Source organism: Delphinus delphis, chromosome X (assembly GCF_949987515.2).
Source record: "Delphinus delphis chromosome X, mDelDel1.2, whole genome shotgun sequence".
NCBI classification, from domain to species: Eukaryota; Metazoa; Chordata; class Mammalia; order Artiodactyla; family Delphinidae; genus Delphinus; species Delphinus delphis.
In genome coordinates this window covers 79,784,622-79,807,731 of record NC_082704.1, presented here as the reverse complement: position 1 = coordinate 79,807,731, position 23,110 = coordinate 79,784,622, and the positions used below count along the sequence as shown (strand labels likewise).

The 23,110-nt window shown below is 39.5% G+C and overlaps 1 protein-coding gene across 3 annotated transcripts in view; it reads left to right on the top strand.

Moving 5' to 3' along the window:
• The window catches only part of KLF8 (KLF transcription factor 8), a 72,656-nt gene that overhangs the window by 22,410 nt on the left and 27,136 nt on the right, over positions 1 to 23,110 (top strand). For all 3 annotated transcript variants that reach the window (XM_060001588.1, XM_060001587.1, XM_060001589.1), the window contains exon 2: positions 20,493 to 21,057. In XM_060001588.1, the coding sequence (XP_059857571.1) occupies positions 20,493 to 21,057 (565 nt within the window). The remainder of the gene's footprint in view (positions 1 to 20,492; positions 21,058 to 23,110) is intronic.

Genomic DNA, 23,110 nt, shown 5'->3' with positions numbered 1-23,110 from the left:
AATACACATATGCATACATGCATACATATGTATATACCTACATATATGCATTTCTGACCTCATTTTGCCTGGATGTAGCTGCTACGATGCTTGATACTTTTTCCCAGTCCCTTAGGATTGCCTACTTCATTAGTTTGTACAAATTGATTAATTCTTTTGTCTTATAGTGCTTCATTTCCTGATGCTATTGTGATGGTGGGAAGTAAAATTTGAATTCCCTCTAGGTTTAGATGAGGTCTAACTTTCTAATAATATCCAACTCCATCCACCTCTCCTTTCTCTAATACCCAAACACATGATGTCCTTATTGGAGAAGGACTGGAGATTCAGAGGGTTAAAGTGACTTTTTATTTAAACAATGAATGTGCACATATATGTGTATATGTGCATACATGTGTACCTGGGCATGAAAATGATTAGTCTAAACCCAGAGCAAAGCTAGAAGAGACCTGTATACAAGAGCAGCTTTCCTCTTTCTGTTTGGGACGAGCCTGAGCTTTATCTTTTTTTTTTTTTTTTTTGGCTGCGTTGGGTCTTCGTTGCTGTGTGCAGGCTTTTCTCGGCGAGTGGGGGCTACTCTTCGTTGAGGAGCATGGGCTTCTCATTGCGGTGGCTTCTCTTGTTGTGAAGCATGGGCACTAGGCGCATGGGCTTCAGTAGTTGTGGCACGTGGGCTCAGTAGTTGTGTCTTGCGGGCTCTAGAGCACAAGCTTAGTAGTTGTGGCACACGGGCTTAGTTGCTCCGTGGCATGTGGAATCTTCCTGGACCAGGGCTCAAACCTGTGTCCCCTACCTTGGCAGGCGGATTCTTAACCACTGTGCCACCAGGGAAGCCCTCTGAGCTTTATCTTATTACCATCACAATACTCCTTCCTCTCCTTTCCACCTGCTGTGCTGTCTGGAGTATTTTATTCTTTCATTTTCTTTCTAGCCTTGCCTTCCCACTTTCAAGCTCTAAATCAGAGCTGTTTTAAGCAATGGATTTCCCTGACCCTCCACCTCCCAAGGCCTTTCTACCTATCTTCATCAAATGCTCAAGAGCTTAGGTAATTGTGAAATTAACCACCTTTTCTCTGGGTTTCTTTCTAGAATTGAAGGCAGTAGGTGCCTTTATCCAACCTCTGTGGTGATATATCAATAAATAACTCTTTTTTGTCAACTCAAATTGCCTTAAAGTCTGATTAGAATTCTGGACAATTGAGAGGAAGGACTGTGGAAATTAAAACTTCTCTGCAAATTACCCCCAAGTTTCTGTATTTTTCCCATACCTAAGCTCCTTCATATACTCAGAAATCTTTGAAAGCTGCAGCCTGAAGTTTTAAAATATCTAATGGGTAAAGTATTCTCTTTCTTTGAAGAGGGAGAGAGAGTTCTGTACTGACTGACGACAGAACACTTGAAACCTGAAGTCATCACACAATACTGAAAATTAAAAGAGTTGATTTAAAGAGAAAAATCTGATGACACAGCTTTAGATCAATCCTCAGATGAGCTTTCAAAGCTGTGGTAATTGTATTCAATGAAAAGTGGAATGGGGAGCCATCTTGAGCCATCTTAGTGAGAATTCTTAAAAATCTCTGAAAGTCTAGGGCTGAAAACATACTCACTTCTTATGTTATACCTTTTTCAGAACCTTCAAGTATAGTATGCTATGTAAAAGGAGAAGGTAAATCAGATAGTCTATGTTTTTCTTTAACCGTAAGGATAGCTATATTCAAAATATGAAAGAATTCAGACAGTATATTGAAATTCTTATTAAAATTACTTTGACCGTATTAAAAGAGAAATCTCAGTGCACACAAAAATCATTCACTATAGTAATATAGATATGGAATGCTTATCCTATTATGTTTTCATGTCACAAAGCAAGAAATGGTAAGGTAAACCTTGAGAGCCGCTTTCAAGCACAGTCTGTTCTCTTGAGGGAGCATACATGCCGAATACAGTATTCACAAGCTGGAGAATCCTTGCTACAGGCTGGATTCACTTAGGCATAACAGGTACACTTGAAAGTGATATGGACAGAAGGAAATATGTGATGATATGCTTTGAGGAAGTTACCATTAAAACAATACAACCCAAACAACTGGTCTTCCAACATTTCTTTTAAAGTCATGTGGACCTAGAGTCTGTCATACAGAGTGAAGTAAGTCAGAAAGAGAAAAACAAATACTGCATGCTAACACATATATATGGAATCTAAGAAAAAAAAAGGTCATGAAGAACCTAGTGGTAAGACAGGAATAAAGACACAGACCTACTAGAGAATGGACTTGAGGATATGGGGAGGGGGAAGGGTAAGCTGTGACAAAGTGAGAGAGTGGCATGGACATATATACACTACCAAACGTAAAATAGATAGCTAGTGGGAAGCAGCCGCATAGCACAGGGAGATCAGCTCAGTGCTTTGTGACCACCTAGAGGGGTGGGATAGGGCAGGTGGGAGGGAGCAAGACGCAAGAGGGAAGAGATATGGGAACATATATATACGAATAACTGATTCACTTTGTTATAAAGCAGAAACTAACATACCATTGTAAAGCAATTGTACTCCAATAAAGATGTTTAAAAAAATAGAAAGTCCTGTGATGATGGCAGAAGAAGAGTAATGACTGAAGCCCTATTGTGGACAGGGTTTTTGTTAGACCACAGGGCAGACTTGGTCTACAGAAGGACAACTCATGATGGTTTGCTGAAGCAAGACCCTGCAACATCTTATCTCGTCAAGGCAATAAGAATAGCCTATATGTTCTTCAAGTTCTATACATTCATCAGTCAGTTTCCATTTTGGATTTTCCTGAATAATATGTTTGTCAATATAATGAATAACTGTGGACTGAGTACTAGCTAATCACAAGGCCTTGAACCCATGACATTATTCCGGGCAGCACTCAAGGTCTAGGAGATGGCCTCTATTTAGCAAAAGATAGTGAGGTTGCCAAAGTAATCTCCATTTTATATTTAACATTCAGAACTTCAGCTTCCTTAGGTTTCTGGGACTAAAGCCGAGAGTCCAGAAAGTCCCTGAAAATTTAACTAGATCTTTCCTTAATGTATACTGGCAGACTGTTTATTTCTATATCTGCACCCACAGTCTATATACTTCTAGAAAAACAATATTATACCTAACCTCTTCTTTTGTTTTTGTTTTTTGTTTTGTTTTGTTTTTTTGGCCATGCCCCACTGCTTGCTGGATCTTAGTTCCCTGACCAGGGATTGAAGCCAGGCCACAGCAGTGAAAGCCCCAAGTCCTAAACACTGGACCACCAGGGAATTCCCAACCGAACCTCTTCTTATGCTTTCTGTTGTAACTCTATTTCTCAGTGTTATCAGGATAATCTCTGTTATCCCAGATATTCCTGGGAGTCTGCCTCTTTAATCTGGGAAGGGAGCTAGTTAGGTGAAGGGACAAGTAGGAAATATGGGAAAAATAGGAGCTTAAGTTTATATGAGGGATTCAGAGGAGAAGGAATTTTTAAGCTCAGCACAGCCATTCTTGACAACTTCTCCACATCCTCCCCCTCCCCACCAACAGAAGTCTACTGCTCACCTTACCTGGATGGAGTGAATCCACCCATGAAGGATGGATTACATTAGAAGTATGTCAAACAGTGGGACAAATCACAGAAGACATGTCTTAGAGGGGCAGATTGAAGCAATATGTGAACCACAAACAAGGCGTGAGTTGGGATGAGGTCTTGTAAATCGAGAAACCAAAAATATCATAGCATAGCAGAGGGAGAAAGCAGATGGCTGTCTTGCTAAATTCTGTGAGTAAAACGTGGATACTTCTTGGTGCGTTTATTCATGCTCAGCATGCTCTAAGGGTATTTTAAAGAAAGTCAGAACAAGAGAACACTGCCTATTCTTGCCCGTCATCATTCTCTGAGTTTAGGCCCATATTATCTTTCATCTAAAATTTTTAAATCATAACCATAATACCACTCGATAATGATATTGTGGATAATGATATTATGGATTAAGTACTTTAAAAATTACCAATAATTCTTTAATATCATCAAATATGCAGTTAATATTCAAATTTATCCAATTGTCTCATAAATGTCTTACCAAGATTTTTCCTTATGCTTCCATTTTGACCTCTTTAAATCCTGTCTTATTCCTTCTTTAATCTATCCTTCATTAAGGAGCTAGTTAAATATCACAGAAATAGCTCTGCCCATGTCACTCCCCTCCTCAAAACAATTATCTTTTATCTCACCCAGCCTTTCCTTGAAATTCACTTTCCCTCATATTCCAAAAATAAAGCATAGTCATATTTTGTGTAAGGGCTGCATTCCTGAAAATGTCTCATAATTCAGAACTCCTACAGCTCAGTATGATCCTGATAGAGAATGGAGTCTTGCTTGTTTACTGGCTAAGTAGCACTACTATCTCCAAAGCCATCTTCAAGGTCCAGATATTGCTTGGCAAGGGCAGTAAACAGTCCACAATATCCTTGACCTTTTTTTTATTAATTGAAGTATAGTTGACTTACAATATTATATTAGTTTCAGGTGTACAGCATAGTGATTCAGCATTTTTACATATTATACTCCATTAGAAGTTATTACAAAATAATAGCTATAATTCCCTGTGCTATACAATATATCCTTGTTGCTTATCTATTTTATACATAGTAGTTTTTATCTCTTAATCCCCTACCCCTAATTTGTCTACTCCCCTTTGGTAGCCACTAGTTTTTTTTCTATATCTGTAAATCTGTTTCTGTTTTGCATATACATTTGATAGTATTATTTTTTTTTTTTTGGCTGTGTCATGCAGCATGCAAGATCTTATTTCCCCGACCAGTGATTGAACCTGCAGTGAAAGTGCTGGGTACTAACCACCGGACAACCAGGGAATTCCATGTATTATATATTAGATTCCTTATATAAGTGATATCATACAGTATCTTTCTGTCTGACTTATTTCACTAAGCATAATATTCTCCAGGACCATCCAAGTTGTTGCAAAAGGCAGAATTTCATTTTTTATGGCTGAGTAATATTCCATTGTGTGTATATGTGTGTGTATGTATGTGTATATATATATATATATATATATATATATATGTATATGTATACCACATCTTCTTTATCTATTCGTCTATTGATGCACATGGGTTGCTTCCATATTTGACTGTTATGAATAGTGCTGCTGTGAACATTGGGGTGCATGTATCTTTTTGAATTAGTGTTTTTTTGGTTGTTGTTGTTGTTTTTCCTGATGCATATCCAGGAGTGGAATTGCTGGAGCATATGATAGTTGTATTTTTAACTTTTTGAGGAATCTCCATACTGTTTTCCATAGTGGCTACACCAGTTGATATTCCCAACAGTGCAGAAGGGTTCCTTTTACTCCACATCCTCTCCAACATTTGTTATTTGTAGACTTTTTGATGATAGCCATTCTGACAGGTGTGAGGTGATATCTCTTTGTTGTTTTGATCTGCATTTCTCTGAAAATTAACAATGTTGAACATCTTTTCATATGCTTGTTGGCCATCTGTATGTCTTCTTTGGACAATGTCTATTCGTCTTCTACCCAATTTTTTTTTTTTTTAACATCTTTATTGGGGTATAATTACTTTACAATGGTGTGTTAGTTTCTGCTCTATCACAAAGTGAATCAGTTATACATATACATATGTTCCCATATCTCTTCCCTCTTGCATCTCCCTCCCTCCCACCCTCCCTATCCCACCCCTCCAGGCTGTCACAGAGCACCGAGCCAATATCCCCGTGCCATGCGGCTGCTTCCCTCTAGCTATCTACCTTACTACGTTTGTTAGTGTGTATATGTCCATGACTCTCTCTCGCCCCGTCACAGCTCACCCTTCCCCCTCCCCATAACCTCAAGTCCGTTCTCTAGGAGGTCTGCGTCTTTATTCCTGCCTTACCCCTAGGTTCTTCATGACATTTTTTTTTTCTTAAATTCCATATATATGTGTTAGCATACTGTATTTGTCTTTTTCGTTCTGACTTACTTCACTGTGTATGACAGACTCTAGGTCTATCCACCTCATTACAAATAGCTCAATTTCGTTTCTTTTTATGGCTGAGTAATATTCCATTGTATATATGTGCCACATCTTCTTTATCCATTCATCCGATGATGGGCACTTAGGTTGTTTCCATCTCCGGGCTATTGTAAATAGAGCTGCGATGAACATTTTGGTACATGACTCTTTTTGAATTTCGGTTTTCTCAGGGTATATGCCCAGTAGTGGGATTGCTGGGTCATGTGGTAGTTCTATTTGTAGTTTTTTAAGGAACCTCCATACTGTTCTCCATAGTGGCTGAACCAATTCACATTCCCACCAGCAGTGCAAGAGGGTTCCCTTTTCTCCACACCCTCTCCAGCATTTATTGTTTCTAGATTTATTGATGATGGCCATTCTGACTGGTGTGAGATGATATCTCATTGTAGTTTTGATTTGCATTTCTCTAATGATTAATGATGTTGAGCATTCTTTCATGTGTTTGTTGGCAGTCTGTATATCTTCTTTGGAGAAATGTCTATTTAGGTCTTCTGCCCATTTTTGGATTGGGTTGTTTGTTTTTTTGTTGTTGAACTGCATGAGCTGCTTGTAAATTTTGGAGATTAATCCTTTGTCAGTTGCTTCATTTGCAAATATTTTCTCCCATTCTGAGGGTTGTCTTTTGGTCTTGTTTATGGTTTCCTTTGCTGTGCAAAAGCTTTGAAGTTTCATTAGGTCCCATTTGTTTATTTTTGTTTTTATTTCCATTACTCTAGGGGGTGGGTCAGAAAGAATCTTGCTGTGATTTATGTCATAGAGTGTTCTGCCTATGTTTTCCTCTAATAGTTTGATAGTTTCTGGCCTTATATTTAGGTCTTTAATCCATTTTGAGCTTATTTTTGTGTATGGTGTTAGGGAGTGTTCTAATTTCATTCTTTTACATGTACCTGTCCAGTTTTCCCAGCACCATTTATTGAAGAGGCTGTCCTTTTTCCACTGTACATTCCTGCCACCTTTATCAAAGATAAAGTGTCCATATGTGCATGGGTTTATCTCTGGGCTTTCTATCCTGTTCCATTGATCTATCTTTCTGTTTTTGTGCCAGTACCATACTGTCTTGATAACTGTAGCTTTGTAGTATAGTCTGAAGTCAGGGAGCCTGATTCCTCCAGTTCCTTTTTTTGTTCTCAAGATTGCTTTGGCTATTCGGGGTCTTTTGTGTTTCCATACAAATTGCGAAATTTTTTGTTCTAGTTCTGTGAAAAATGCCAGTGGTAGTTTGATAGGGATTGCATTGAATCTATAGATTGCTTTGGGTAGTAGAGTCATTTTCACAATGTTGATTCTTCCAATCCAAGAACATGGTATATCTCTCCATCTATTTGTATCATCTTTAATTTCTTTCATCAGTGTCTTATAGTTTTCTGCATACAGGTCTTTTGTCTCCTTAGGTAGGTTTATTCCTAGATATTTTATTCTTTTTGTTGCAATGGTAAATGGGAGTGTTTTCTTGATTTCACTTTCAGATTTTTCATCATTAGTATATAGGAATGCCAGAGATTTCTGTGCATTAATTTTGTATCCTGCTACTTTACCAAATTCATTGATTAGCTCTAGTAGTTTTCTGGTAGCATCTTTAGGATTCTCTATGTATAGGATCATGTCATCTGCAAACAGTGACAGCTTTACTTCTTCTTTTCCGATTTGTATTCCTTTTATTTCCTTCTCTTCTCTGATTGCTGTGGCTAAAACTTCCAAAACTATGTTGAATAAGAGTGGTGAGAGTGGGCACCCTTGTCTTGTTCCTGATCTTAGTGGAAATGCTTTCAGTTTTTCACCATTGAGGATGATGTTTGCTGTGGGCTTGTCGTATATGGCCTTTATTATGTTGAGGAAAGTTCCCTCTGTGCCTACTTTCTGCAGGGTTTTTATCATAAATGGGTGTTGAATTTTGTCAAAAGCTTTCTCTGCATCTATTGAGATGATCATATGGTTTTTCTCCTTCAGTTTGTTAATATGGTTTATCACATTGATAGATTTGCGTATATTGAAGAATCCTTGCATTCCTGGAACAAACCCCACCTGATCATGGTGTATGATCCTTTTAATGTGCTGTTGGATTCTGTTTGCTAGTATTTTGTTGAGGATTTTTGCATCTATGTTCATCAGTGATATTGGTCTGTAGTTTTCTTTCTTTGTGACATCCTTGCCTGGTTTTGGTATCAAGGTGATGGTGGCCTCGTAGAATGAGTTTGGGAGTGTTCCTCCCTCTGCTATATTTTGGAAGAGTTTGAGAAGGATAGGTGTTAGCTCTTCTCTAAATGTTTGATAGAATTCGCCTGTGAAGCCATCTGGTCCTGGGCTTTTCTTTGTTGGAAGATTTTTAATCACAGTTTCAATTTCAGTGCTTGTGATTGGTCTGTTCATATTTTCTATTTCTTCCTGATTCAGTCTTGGCAGGTTGTGCATTTCTAAGAATTTGTCCATTTCTTCCAGATTGTCCATTTTATTGGGATAGAGTTGCTTGTAGTAATCTCTCATGATCTCTTTTATTTCTGCAGTGTCAGTTGTTACCTCTCCTTTTTCATTTCTAATTCTATTGATTTGAGTGTTCTCCTTTTTTTCTTGATAAGTCTGGCTAGTGGTTTATCTATTTTGTTTATCTTCTCAAAGAACCAGCTTTTAGTTTCATTGATCTTTGCTATTGTTTCCTTCATTTCTTTTTCATTTATTTCTGATCTGATTTTTAGGATTTCTTTCCTTCTGCTAGCTTTGGGGTTTTTTTGTTCTTCTTTCTCTAATTGCTTGAGGTGCAAGGTTAGGTTGTTTATTCTAGATGTTTCCTGCTTCTTAAGGTGGGCTTGTATTGCTATAAACTTCCCCCTTAGAACTGCTTTTGCTGCATCCCACAGGTTTTGGGTCGTTTTGTCTCCATTGTCATTTGTTTCTAGGTATTTTTTGATTTCCTCTTTGATTTCTTCAGTGATCACTTCATTATTAAGTAGTGTATTGTTTAGCCTCCATGTGTTTGTATTTTTTACAGATCTTTTCCTGTAATTGATATCTAGTCTCATGGCGTTGTGGTCAGAAAAGATACTTGATACAATTTCAATTTTCTTAAATTTGCCCAGGCTTGATTTGTGACCCAAGATATGATCTATCCTGGAGAATGTTCCGTGAGCACTTGAGAAAAATGTGTATTCTGTTGTTTTTGGATGGAGTGTCCTATAAATATCAATTAAGTCCATCTTGTTTAATGTATCATTTAAAGCTTGTGTTTCCTTATTTATTTTCATTTTGGATGATCTGTCCATGGGTGAAAGTGGGGTGTTTAAGTCCCCTACTATGAATGTGTTACTGTCAATTTCCCCTTTTATGGCTGTTACTATTTGCCTTATGTATTGAGGTGCTCCTATGTTGGGTGCATAAATATTTACAATTGTTATATCTTCTTCTTGGATCGATCCTTTGATCATTATGTAGTGTCCTTCTTTGTCTCTTTTAATAGTCCTTATTTTAAAGTCTATTTTGTCTGATATCAGAATTGCTACTCCAGCTTTCTTTTGGTTTCCATTTGCATGGAATATCTTTTTCCATCCCCTTACTTTTAGTCTGTATGTGTCTCTAGGTCTGAAGTGGGTCTCTTGTAGACAGCATATGTAAGGGTCTTGTTTTTGTATCCATTCAGCTAATCTGTGTCTTTTGGTGGGAGCATTTAGTCCATTTACATTTAAGGTAATTATCGATATGTATGTTCCTATTCCCATTTTCTATATTGTTTTGGGTTCGTTATTATAGGTCTTTTCCTTCTCTTGTGTTTCTTGCCTAGAGAAGATCCTTTAGCATTTGTTGTAAAGCTGGTTTGGTGGTGCTGAACTCTCTCAGCTTTTGCTTGTCTGTAAAGGTTTTTATTTCTCCATCAAATCTGAATGAGATCCTTGCTGGGTAGAGTAGTCTTGGTTGCAGGTTTTTCTCCTTCATCACTTTCAGTATGTCCTGCCACTCCCTTCTGGCTTGTAGGGTTTCTGCTGAAAGATCAGCTGTTAACCTTATGGGGATTCCCTTATGTGTTATTTGTTGTTTTTCCCTTGCTGCTTTTAATATGCTTTCTTTGTATTTAATTTTTGACAGTTTGATTAATATGTGTCTTGGCGTATTTCTCCTTGTATTTATCCTGTATGGGACTCTCTGTGCTTCCTGGACTTGATTAACTATTTCCTTTCCCATATTAGGGAAGTTTTCAACTATAATCTCTTCAAATATTTTCTCAGTCCCTTTCTTTTTCTCTTCTTCTTCTGGAACCCCTATAATTCGAATGTTGGTGCGTTTAATGTTGTCCCAGAGGTCTCTGAGACTGTCCTCAGTTCTTTTCATTCTTTTTTCTTTATTCTGCTCTGCAGTAGTTATTTCCACTATTTTATCTTCCAGGTCACTTATCCGTTCTTCTGCCTCAGTTATTCTGCTATTGATCCCATCTAGAGTATTTTTAATTTCATTTATTGTGTTGTTCATCATTGCTTGTTTCATCTTTAGTTCTTCTAGGTCCTTGTTAACTGATTCTTGCATTTTGTCCATTCTATTGTCCATTCTATCTCCAAGATTTCGGATCAACCTTACTATCATTATTCTGAATTCTTTTTCAGGTAGACTGCCTATTTCCTCTTCATTTGTTAGGTCTGGTGCATTTTTATCTTGCTCCTTTATCTGCTGTGTGTTTTTCTGTTTTCTCATTTTGCTTATCTTACTGTGTTTGGGGTCTCCTTTTTGCAGGCTGCAGGTTCGTAGTTCCTCCTGTTTTTGATGTCTGTCTCCAGTGGCTAAGGTTGGTTCAGTGGGTTGTGTAGGCTTCCTGGTGGAGGGGACTAGTGCCTGTGTTGTGGTGGAAGAGGCTGGATCTTGTCTCTCTAGTGGGCAGGTTCACGTCTGGTGGTGTGTTTTGGGGTGTCTGTGGCCTTATTATGATTTTAGGCAGCCTCTCTGCTAATGGGTGGGGTTGTGTTCCTGTTTTGCTAGTTGTTTGGCACAGGTTGTCCAGCACTGTGGCTTGCTGGTCGTTGAGTGAAGCTGGTTGCTGGTGTTAAGATGGAGGTCTCTGGGAGATTTTTGCCGTTTGATATTATCTGGAGCTGGGAGGTCTCTTGTGAACCAGTGTCTTGAAGTTGGCTCTCCTACCTCAGAGGGAGAGCCCTGCCTCCTGGCTGGAGCACCAAGAGCCTTTCATCCACACGGCTCAGAATAAAAGGGAGAAAAAGTAGAGGGAATTAGTAGACGTATGAGGAAAGAAAGAAGGAAAGGAGGGAAGGAAGGAGGGAAGGAAGGAAGGAAGGAAGGAAGAAAGAAAGAAAGAAGCAAAGAAGGAAAGAAGGCAAGAAGGAACGAAAGGAGGGAGGGAGGGAGGGAGGAAGGAAGGAGGGAAAGAAGGAAAAACAAAAAGAAAGAAGATACAGTAAAAATAAAATAAAGTATAATAAAGTTATTGAATTAAAAAATTCTTAATTAGAAAAAAAAAAAAAAAAAGGACGGATAGAACCTTAGGACAAATGTTGGAAGCAAAGCTGTACAGACAAAGTCTTACACAGAAGCGTACACATACACCCTCACAAAAAGAGGTAAAGGGGGAAAAATCATAAATCTTGCTGTCAGAGACCACCTCCTCAATTTGGGATGATTCGTTGTCTAAAGGAGGGAAGGAAGGAGGGAAGGAAGGAAGGAAGGAAGGAAGAAAGAAAGAAGCAAGGAAGGAAAGAAGGCAAGAAGGAACGAAAGGAGGGAGAGAGGAAGGAAGGAAGGAGGGGAAGAAGGGAAAACAGAAAGAAGATACAGTAAAAATAAAATAGAGTATAATAAAGTTATTGAATTAAAAAATTCTTAATTAGAAAAAAAAAAGGGACGGATAGAACCTTAGGACAAATGTTGGAAGCAAAGCTATACAGACAAAGTCTTACACAGAAGCGTACACATACACCCTCACAAAAAGAGGTAAAGGGGGAAAAATCATAAATCTTGCTGTCAGAGACCACCTCCTCAATTTGGGATGATTCGTTGTCTAAAGGAGGGAAGGAAGGAAGGAAAGAAAGAAAGAAAGAAAGGACGAAGGTAAAGTATAATAACGTTCTTAAAATTAAAATTGATTATTAAGAAAAAAAATTTTAAGAAAAAACCATGGACGGATAGAACCTAGGACAAATGGTGGAAGCAAGACTATACAGACAAGATCTCACACAGAAGCATACACATACACATTCACAAAAAGAGGAATAGGGAGAAAAATCATAGATCTTGCTCCCAAAGTCCACCTCCTTAATTTGGGATGATTGGCTGTCTATTCATGTATTCCACAGATGCAGGGTACATCAAGTTGATTGTGGAGCTTTAATCCGCTGCTTCTGAGGCTGCTGGGAGAGATTTCCCTTTCTCTTCTTTGTTCTCACAGCTCCCAGGGGCTCAGCTTTGGATTTGGCCCTGCCTCTGCGTGTAGGTCGCTGGAGGGCGTCTGTTTTTTGCTCAGACAGGACGGGGTTAAAGGAGCCGCTGATTCGGGGGTTCTGGCGTACGGAGGCCGGCGGCGGGGAGGGAGGGGCACGGAATGCGGGGCGGGCCTGCGGCGGCCAAGTCCGGCGTAACTCTGCACCAGCCCGAGGCCCGCCGTGCGCTCTCCCGGGGAAGTCGTCTCCGGATCCCGGGAACCCGGCAGTGGCGGGCTGCACAGGCTCCGCGGAAGAGGGGAGTGGAGAGCGACCTGCGCTCACGCACAGGCCCCTTGGTGGCGGCAGCAGCAGCCCCAACGTCTCCCGCCCGCCTTGGGGTCCGCGCCTCCAGCCGCGGCTTGCGCCCGTCTCTGGAGTCAGCGCCCTCAGCCGCGGCTCGCGCCCGTCTCTGGGGTCCGCGCCCTCAGCCGCGGCTCGCGCCCGTCTCTGGGGTCCGCGCTTTCAGCCGCGGCTCGCGCCCGTCTCTGGGGTCTGCGCTTTCAGCCGCGGCTCGCGCCCGTCTCTGGGGTCCGCGCTTTCAGCCGCGGCTCGCGCCCGTCACTGGGGTTCACGCTTTTAGCCGCGGCTCGCGCCCGTCTCTGGAGTTCCTTTAAGCAGCGTTCTTAAACCCCTCTCCTCACGCACCAGGAAACAAAGAGGGAAGAAAAAGTCTCTTGCCTCTTCGGCAGGTGCCGGCTTTTCCCCGGACTCCCTCCCGGCTAGCTGTGGTGCACTAACCCCTTCAGGCTATGTTCAAGCCGCCAACCCCAGTCCTCTCCCTGCGCTCCGTCCGAAACCGAAACCCGAGCCTCAGAGCCTCAGCTCGCAGCCCCGCCCGTCCCGGCGGGTGAGCAGACAAGCCTCTCGGGCTGGTGAGTGCCGGTCGGCACCGATCCTCTGTGCGGGAATCTCCCCGCTTTGCCCTCCGCACCCGTTGCTGTGCACTCCTCCACGGCTTCGAAGCTCCCCCCTCCGCCTCCCGCAGTCTCCGCCCGCGAAGGGGCTTCCTAGTGTGTGGAAACTTTTCCTCCTTCACAGCTCCCTCCCACTGGTGCAGGTGCCGTCCCTATTCTTTTGTCTCTGTTTATTCTTTTTTCCTTTTGCCCTACCCAGGTACGTGGGGAGTTTCTTGCCTTTTGGGAGGTCTGAGGTCTTCTGCCAGCCTTCAGCAGGTGTTCTGCAGGAGTTGTTCCACGTGTAGATGTATTTCTGGTGTATCTGTGGAGAGGAAGGTGATCTCCGCGTCTTACTCTTCCGCCATCTTCCCTTCGAGCCCCAATTTTTTTTAATTTTTAAAATTTATTTTATTTATTTTTTTACACAGCAGGTTCTTATTAGTTATCCATTTCATACACATCAGTGAATACATGTCAATCCCAATCTCCCAATTCATCACAGCACCACCACCCCACCCGCCGATTTCCCCCCTTGGTGTCCATACATTTGTCCTCTACATCTGTGTCTCAATTTCTGCCCTGCAACACGGTTCATCTGTACCATTTTTTCTAGGTTCCACATATATGTGTTAATATACGATATCTGTTTTGCTCTTTCTGACTTACTTCACTCTGTATGACAGTCTCTAGATTCATCCATGTCTCTACAAATGACCCAATTTCTTTCCTTTATATGGCTGAGTAATATTCCATTGTATATATGTACCACAACTTCTTTATCCATTCATCTGTCGATGGGCATTTAGGTTGCTTCCATGACCTGCCTATTGTAAATAGTGCTGCAATGAACATTGGGGTTCATGTGTGTTTTTGAATTATGGTTTTCTCAGGGTATATGTCCAGTACTGGGATTGCTGGGTGATATGGTAATTCTATTTTTAGTTTTTTAAGGAACCTCCATACTGTTCTCCATAGTGGCTGTATCAATTTACATTCCTACCAACAGTGCAAGAGGGTTCCCTTTTCTCCACACCCTCTCCAGCATTTGTTGTTTGTAGATTTTCTCATGATGCCCATTCTAACTGGTATGAGGTGATACCTCATTGTAGTTTTGATTTGCATTTCTCTAATAATTAGTGATGTTGAGCAGCTTGTCATGTGCTTCTTGGCCATCTGTATGTCTTATTTGGAGAAATGTCTATTTAGGTATTCTGCCCATTTTTGGATTGGGTTCTCTGTTTTTCTTAATATTGAGCTGCATGAGCTGTTCATATATTTTGGAGGTTAATCCTTTTTCTGTTGATTCATTGGTAAATATTTTCTCCCATTCTGAGGGTTGTCTTTTCATCTTGTTTGTAGTTTCCTTTGCTTTGCAACAGATTTTAAGTTTCATTAGGTCCCATCTGTTTATGTTTGGTTTTATTTCCATTACTCTAGGACATAGATCAAAAAAGATCTTGCTGTGATTTATGTCAAAGACTTTTTTTCCTGTGTTTTTCTCTAAGAGTTTTATAGTGTCCGGTCTTACATTTAGGTCTGTAATCCATTTTGAGTTAATTTTTGTGTATGGTGTTAGGGAGTGTTCTAATTTCATTCTTTTACATGTAGCTGTACAGTTTTCCTAGCATCACTTATTGAAGAGACTGTCTTTTCTCCATTGTGTATCTTTAACTCCTTTGTCATAGATTAGTTGACTATAGGTGCATGGGTTTATCTCTGGGCTTTCTATCCTGTTCCATTGATCTATGTTTCTGGTTTTTTGCCAGTACCATATTGTCTTGATTACTGTAGCTTTGTAGTATAGTCCGAAGTCAGGGAGTCTGATTCCTCCAGCTCCGTTTTTTTTCCCTCAAGACTTCTTTGGCTATTTGGGGTCTATTGTGTCTCCATAAATATTTTAAGTTTTTTTTGTTCTAATTCTGTAAAAAATGCCATTGGTAATTTGATAGGGATTGCATGGAATCTATAGATTGCTGTGGGTAGTATAATCATTTTCACAATATTGATTCTTCCAATCCAAGAACATTGTATATCACTCCATCTCTTTGTATCATCTTTAATTTCTTTCATCAGTGTCATAATTTTCTGCATGCAGGTCTTTTTTCTTCCTAGGTAGGTTTATTCTTAGGTATTTTATTCTTTTTGTTGCAATGGTAAATGGGAGTGTTTCCTTAATTTCTCTTTCAGATTTTTCACCATTAATGTATAGCAATGCAAGAGACTTCTGTTCATTAATTTTGTATCCTGAAACTTTACCAAATTCATCGATTACTTCTATTAGTTTTCTGGTGGCATCTTTAGGATTCTGTATGTATAGTATGTCATCTGCAAAGAGTGACAGTTTTACTTCTTCTTTTCCAATTTGTATTTCTTTTTCTTCTCTGATTGCCATGGCTAGGACTTCCAAAACTATGTTGAATAATAGTGGTGAGAGTGGACATCCTTGTCTTATTCCTGAGCTTAGGGGAAATGCTTTCAGGTTTTCACCATTGAGAATGAACTTTGCTGTGGGTTTGTTGTATATGGCCTTTATTTGTAGAGGTAATTTCCCTCTATGCCCACTTTCTGGAGAGTTTTTACCATAAATGGGTGTTGAATTTTGTCAAAAGCTTTTTCTGCATCTATTGAGATAATCATATGGTTTTTCTTCTTCAGTTTGTTAATATGGTGTATCACATTGATTGATTTGTGTATATTGAAGAATCCTTGCATACCAGGGATAAATCTCACTTGATCATGGTGTATCATCCTTTTAATGTGCTGTTGGATTCTGTTTACTAGTATTTTGTTGAGGATATTTGCATGTACATTCATCAGTGATATTGGTCTGTAATTTTCTTTTTTTGTTGTATCTTTGTCTGGTTTTGGTATCAGGGTGATGGTGGCTTCATAGAATCAGTTTGGGAGTTTTCCTTCCTCTGCAATTTTTTGGATGAGTTTGAGAAGGAAGGGTGTTAGGCCTCCTCTAAGTGTTTGATAGAATTCACCTGTGAAGCCATCTGGTCCTGGAGTTTTATATTTTGGAAGATTTTTAATCACAGGTTCAATTTCATTACTTGTCATTGGTCTATTCATATTTTCTATTTCTTCCTGGTTCAGTCTTGGAAGGTTATACCTTTCTAAGAATTTGTCCATTTCTTCCTGGTTGTCCATTTTATTAGCATAGATTTACTTGTAGTAGTCTCTTAGGATGCTTTGTATCTCTGTGGTGTCTGTTGTAACTTCTCCTATTTTCATTTCTAATTTTATTGATTTAAAGCCTCTTCCTCTTTTTCTTGATGAGTCTGACTAATGGTTTATCAATTGGTTTATCTTCTCAAAGAACCAGCTTTTAGTTTTATTGATCTTTGATATTGTTTTCTTTGTTTCTATTTTATTTATTTCTCTCTGATCCTTATGATTTCTTTCCTTCTGCTAACTTTGGGTTTTGTTTGTTCTTCTTTCTCTAGTTCCTTTAGGTTTAAGTTTAGGTTGTTTATTTGAGATTTTTCTTGTTTCTTGAGGTAGGCTTGTATTGCTATAATCTTCCCTCTTAGAACTGTTTTTTCTGCATCCCATAGGTTTTGGATCATCGTGCTTGTGTTGCCAGTTGTCTCTAGGTATTTTTTGATTTCCTCTTTGATTTATTCAGTGATCTCTTGGTTATTTAGTAACATATTGTTTAGACTCCATGTGTTTGTGTTTTTTATGGTTTTTTCCCCTGTAACTGATTTCTAATCTCATAGCGTTGTGGTTAGAACAGATGCTTGATATGATTTCAATTTTCTTAAATTTAGTGTGGTTTCATTTGTAACCCAAGATGTGATATATCCTGGAGAATGTTCTGTGTGCACTTGAGAAGAAAATGTAATCTGCTGTTTTTGGATGGAATGTCCTATTAATATCAACTAAATCTAGTGGGTCTATGTGTCATTTAAATCTCATGTTTCCTTATTAATTTTCTGTTTGGGTGATCTGTCCATTGGTGTTAGTTAGGTGTTAAAGTCACCCATTATTATTGTGTTATTGTTGATTTCCTCTTTTATAGCTGTTAGCAGTTGCCTTACGTATTGATGTGCTCCTATATTGGGTGCATATATATTTATATTTGTTATATTTTCTTGGATTGCTCCCTTGATGATTATGTAGTGTCCTTCTTTTTCTCTTGTAACATTCTTTACTTTAAAGTCTATTTTGTCTGATATGAGAATTGCTTCCAGGTTTCTGTTGATATTTACATGGAATATCTTTTTCCATTCCCTCACTTTCAGTCTGTATGTGTCGCTCGGTCTGAAGTGGGTCTCTGGTAGACAGTATATATATGGGTCTTGCTTTTGTAACCATTCAATGAGCCTGTGTCTTTTGGTTGGAGCATTTAATCCATTCACGTTTAAGGTAATTATTGATATGTATGTTCCTATTACCATTTTCTTAATTGTTTTGGGTTTGTTTTTATAGATCCTTTTCTTCTCTTGTCTTTCCCACTTAGAGAAGTTCCTTTAACATTTGCTGTAGAGATAGTTTGGTGGTGCTGAATTCTCTTAGTTTTTGCTTGTCTGTAAAGCTTTTGATTTCTCCATCAAATCTGAATGAGGTCCTTGCCAGGTAGAGTAATCTTGGTTGTACTTTCTTCCCTTTCATCACTTTAAATATGTCATGCCATCCCCTCTGGCTTGGAGAGTTTCCTCTGAGAAATCAGCTGCTAACCTTATGGGAATTCCCTTGTATGTTAACCTTATGGGAGTTCCCTTGTATGTTATTTGTCATTTTTCCCTTTCTGCTTTCAATAATTTTTCTTTGTCTTTAATTTTTGCCAATTTGATTACTATGTGTCTCAGCTTGTTTCTCCTTGGGTTTATCCTGTATGGGACTCTGTGCACTTCCTGGACTTGTGTGCCTATTTCCTTCCCACATTAGGGAACTTTTCGACTATAATCTCTTCAAATATTTTCTCAGTTCCTTCTCTGTCTCTTCTCCTTCTGGGATCCTTATAATGCAAATGTTGTTGCATTTTATATTGTCCCAGAGGTCTCTTAGGCTGTCTTCATTTATTTTCATTCTTTTTTCTTTATTCTGTTCCTCAGCAGTGAATTCTACCATTCTCTCTTCCACATCAATTATCCGTTCTTCTGCCTCAGTTATCCTGCTATTGATTCCTTCTAGTGTATTTTTCATTTCAGTTATTGCATTTTTCATCTCTGTTTGTTCTTTAATTCTTCTAGTTCTTTGTTAAACATTTCTTGCATCTTGTCTATCTTTGCCTCCATTCTTTTTCCACAGTCCTGGATCATCTTCTCTATCATTATTCTGAATTCTTTTTCTGGAAGGTTGCCTATCTTTACTTCATTGAGTTGTTTTTCTGGGGTTTTATATTGTTTCTTCATCTGGTACATAGTCCTCTGCCTTTTCATTTTGTCTATCTTTCTGTGAATGTGGGTTTTGTTCCACGGGCTGTAGGACTGTAGTTCTTTTTGCTTCCACTGTCTGCTCTCTGGTGGGTGAGGCTATCTAAGAGGCTTGTGCAAATTTCCTGATGGAAGGGACTGGTGGTGGGTAGAGCTGGCTGTTGCTCTGGTAGGCAGAGCTCAGTAAAACGTTATTGTACTTGTCTGATGATGGGTGGGGCTAGATTCCCTCCCTGTTGGTTGTTTGGCCTGAGGCAACCAAACACTGGAGCCTACCCGGACTCTTTGTTGGGGCTAATGGCAGACCCTGTGAGGGCTCACACCAAGGAGTATTTCCCAGAACTTCTGCTGCCAGTGTCCTTGTCCTCACGGTGAGACACAGCCACCCCCTGCCTCTAGCACTAGCAGGCAGGTCTGGTTCTCTCTCCCATGGCATCACTGCTCCCTTTTTTGGGTCACAATGCACACACCACCCTGTGTGTGCCCTCCAAGAGTGGAGTCTCTCTTTCCCCCAGTCCTGTCAAAGTTCTGCAATCAAATCCCACTAGCCTTCAAAGTCTGATTCTCTAGGAAGTCCTCCTCCTCTTGCCAGACCCCCAGGTTGGGAAGCCTGACATGGGCTCAGAACCTCCATTCCAGTGGGTGGACTTCTGTGGTATAAATGTTCTCTGGTTTGTTAGTCACCCATCAAGCAACTATTGGATTTGATTTTATTGTGATTGTGCCCCTCCTACTGTCTCACTGGGACTTCTCCTTTGTCTTTGGATGTGGGATATCTTTTTTGGTGAGTTCCAATGTCTTCCTGTTGGTGATTGTTCCCGTCTACCCATTTTTTATTTGGGGATATCCTTGATCTTTGAATTCATTCAACTCAGAAAAATTGTTATTAGGTTGAGGTTTTATGTTATTTTATATATTACCTATAAAGTGATCATTTAATTAGTATTTATTTTTTGGCCACGCTGCATGTGGGATCTTAGTTCCCCGACCAGGAATCAAACCTGTGCCCCCTGCATTGGAAGCACAGAGTCTTAACCACTGGACCACCAGGGAAGTCTCTTAATTGGTATTTTTAAATTTAAAAGTTGCACAGATATATTTTGCATTTAATAAAACTGACTGTACTGCATCATTACTACCTAAGCATATTGTCTATTGGTATGTCTCTGTAGATGGAAATTTTTTTTTACCCTTTCTCTTCTTACAGAACTTCTATTAATTCTCTAAGACTCATCTGAAATATCACTTCCTCCTTGAAACCTTCCCTGATCTTCTAGACAGAATGAATCATTCCTTTTTCTTTTTCTAAAATACCTTGCTTGCATATCTACTGCATCACTTATTATGGTATGACTTATAAGCTACTCATATTATTCTATCATTGTAGTTGGTATGTTAGTATGTACTTCGTGGCTATACCTTATTCATTTGTGCCCTCACTGGGCTTGACACAGTACTAATAGTGGATACTCAGGTGTGTTGATTCTAATTAATCTTGCAGAATTATTGTAAAGTTTAAATGAAATAATTTGTATTAATTGCCTTATACAGTGCCTGATGCTGGTACTCAATAAAGTTTCCCTCTTTTTTCCTCTTTACTCTTGTTTTACTTTTTCCTCTTGCCTAATTTTTCTCAACTCCCTGTATATTCTGTCCATGACAACAGAATAGAGATTTCTTTCTTTCATTGCTCACATCTCTCTTCTTCAGGGTACTAACACTCACTGTTTGCACCTCTCATTTGTTTATGTATTTATTTTAGGTCACTGGCCCTGTTAAAATTAGAGATTCCCTTAAGGCAGCAGACAGAGGTAATATGACATCTCCACCACTCCTGGATGCCAACCCCATGGAGAACCCAGCACTGTTAAATGACATCAAGATTGAGCCCCCAGAAGAACTTCTGGCTAATGATTTCAACCTGCCCCAGGTGGAACCAGTTGACCTCTCCTTTCACAAGCCAAAGTCTCCTCTTCAGCCTGCCAGTATGCTGCAAGCTCCAATACGTCCTCCCAAGCCACAGTCTGCTTCCCAGACACTTGTAGTATCCACTTCAACATCAGACACAGGCACTTCAGCAAACATCCCTACTGTTCTGACCCCAGGCTCTATCCTGGCCTCCTCTCAGGGCACTGGTGGTCAGCAGATCTTACATGTGATTCACAGCATCCCCTCAGTCAATCTGCCAAATAAGATGGGTAGCCTGAAGGCCATCCCAGTGATGGTGCAGTCACTGCCCATGGTGTATACTACTTTGCCTGCAGATGGGAGCCCTGCAGCCATTACAGTCCCACTCATTGGAGGAGATGGCAAAAATGCTGGATCAGGTGAGCATCAATCTGCCCCTTTGCTAGACTTTACCTTCCTTCATCTATTCCCTTTTTGAATATTGTATCTCCTATTTCTTTTCCAATTATTCTTGCATACAGCTTTAAGAGCAATTTTTCATAAATACTGTTTTTATCATGTCTCTTCAGCGCTTACAAATGTACAAAGAATATTTTTCATTTAGCCCATGTTTCTCAAACTGGGGTATACATATCTTTGAGTGAAATACTATGTATCTTTCTGGAACCTCTATATTATTTGACAGTAAGTAATTTAAAACATTTTATATTTTTAAAATATGATTTTATTAAAGAGAAAATATAATATTTGAATAATATTTTAAAACATGACCTTCAAAAATAGTTTTAAGCTACTAAAGCAACTACACTGGGACTTTCCAGGAGGATGTGTTTAGTCTTCTATGCCATTAAGAATGCTTTGTAGAAAAGTTGAGAATGTTTCTAGCCCTACATACATAGCCAGCCTTACCTCCCAACCTCTCCCAGCACTGTACCTTTTCTCTTCCCTACAGGTAAAATAGTCTTCTTTGAAATTTTGCCATCTTTCCTGTGTTCCACCTCATTTAGCATCTATCACCTTCCACGTTATTTTTTACATGCTTGTATCACAAGTGTATGGGCATTCTTCCCAATTGAATTGTAAATTTCTCGAGGACAAGACTCCATCTTATTTTTCTTTGTACATCTCCAGAGAGGACAGTGGTAGATAATAGTTGTCTTGTAAAAAATGATGTGATGAACAAACTTGAAACTTTTTCCAGGAGAGAGTTCATATGCTGTAATCTTACCTTTTATTTATTTTTAAAATAAGTTCAGAATTCAGAAAGGTATGTTTATCTCCCTTTCACCACTATCCCCCAGCCACCCAGTTCCCCTCCTAGAGACATATCTAGTTTGTAATGGAGAATGATGGAAGAAAATTATATGGCTTCTTGAAGTGGTTCAAGATATTTACCTTCACCACATCTGTAGAATTACAAGCAGTTTTGGATGTTCAGCTTTAGGAAGGATGTTGGGAAATTAGAGTATAATCAGAGGAGAAAGATTAAGATGGTGAGAGGACTAAAACCCATGTCAGAAAGGAGATGATAAATGTTTAGCATGAATTAAAAAGACCAAAGGGCAGATATGCGGGTGGAAATGACTAGGAACCAGATTTCAGCTCAGTGTAAAAAAAAAACTTTCTAAGAGTTTTCTACCTTTGAAATTCAATGCCTTGTGATCTTTCCATCACTAAATGTAGGAGAATGACATACTAAGCATCAAGTTGCTGAGACTCCGCTGTGTTCTTTTGAATAAAAATGCCGTTATCGATTAGTGGTTAGTTGTGGTAATGATAAGTATTCATAACAATCTTGCTTTTGAGATCCCCTGAGGGGTTTATTTAAAATACAATTATAAATTTTCATATAGGGAGAGAGCCAAACAAAACAGGAGATGGGAAAATAAAATTCTTTGTGTGAGAATTTACTGATATCAAGGCAGTGGTAACACCAAGGGATGGTTTGATGGGCTTTGAATTCCCCCCCATCATAATATCCATCAGTCCATCAGAACCATTTTATTTTTTTGTTTGTTTTTTGTTTTTTTTTGCGGTATGCGGGCCTCACTGTTGTGGCCTCTCCCGTTGCAGAACACAGACTCTGGACGCGCAGGCTCAGCGGCCATGGCTCACGGGCCCAGCCGCTCTGCGGCATGTGGGATCTTCCCAGACCATGGCATGAACCCGCGTCCCCTGCATCAGCAGGCGGACTCTCAACCACTGCGCCACCAGGGAAGCCAAATCAGAACCATTTTAAATAAATGGAATAAATTGTAAAGTGTTCAACGTAGTTTCAAGCTAAGACCATTAGCACAGTGGTCTCCAAATGGTATGCTTACACCTTGGTGGGGGGCAAAGGGGGTATTGCACAAAGTATTTGGAGCACAAAAAGAAAGCATCAAAACTTCTATTTGTATTGTCTCACCCTTTACATGATATTTTGTTTATTTTTCATAATGTACACAAAATTTTAGGATGCTAGTACATTTA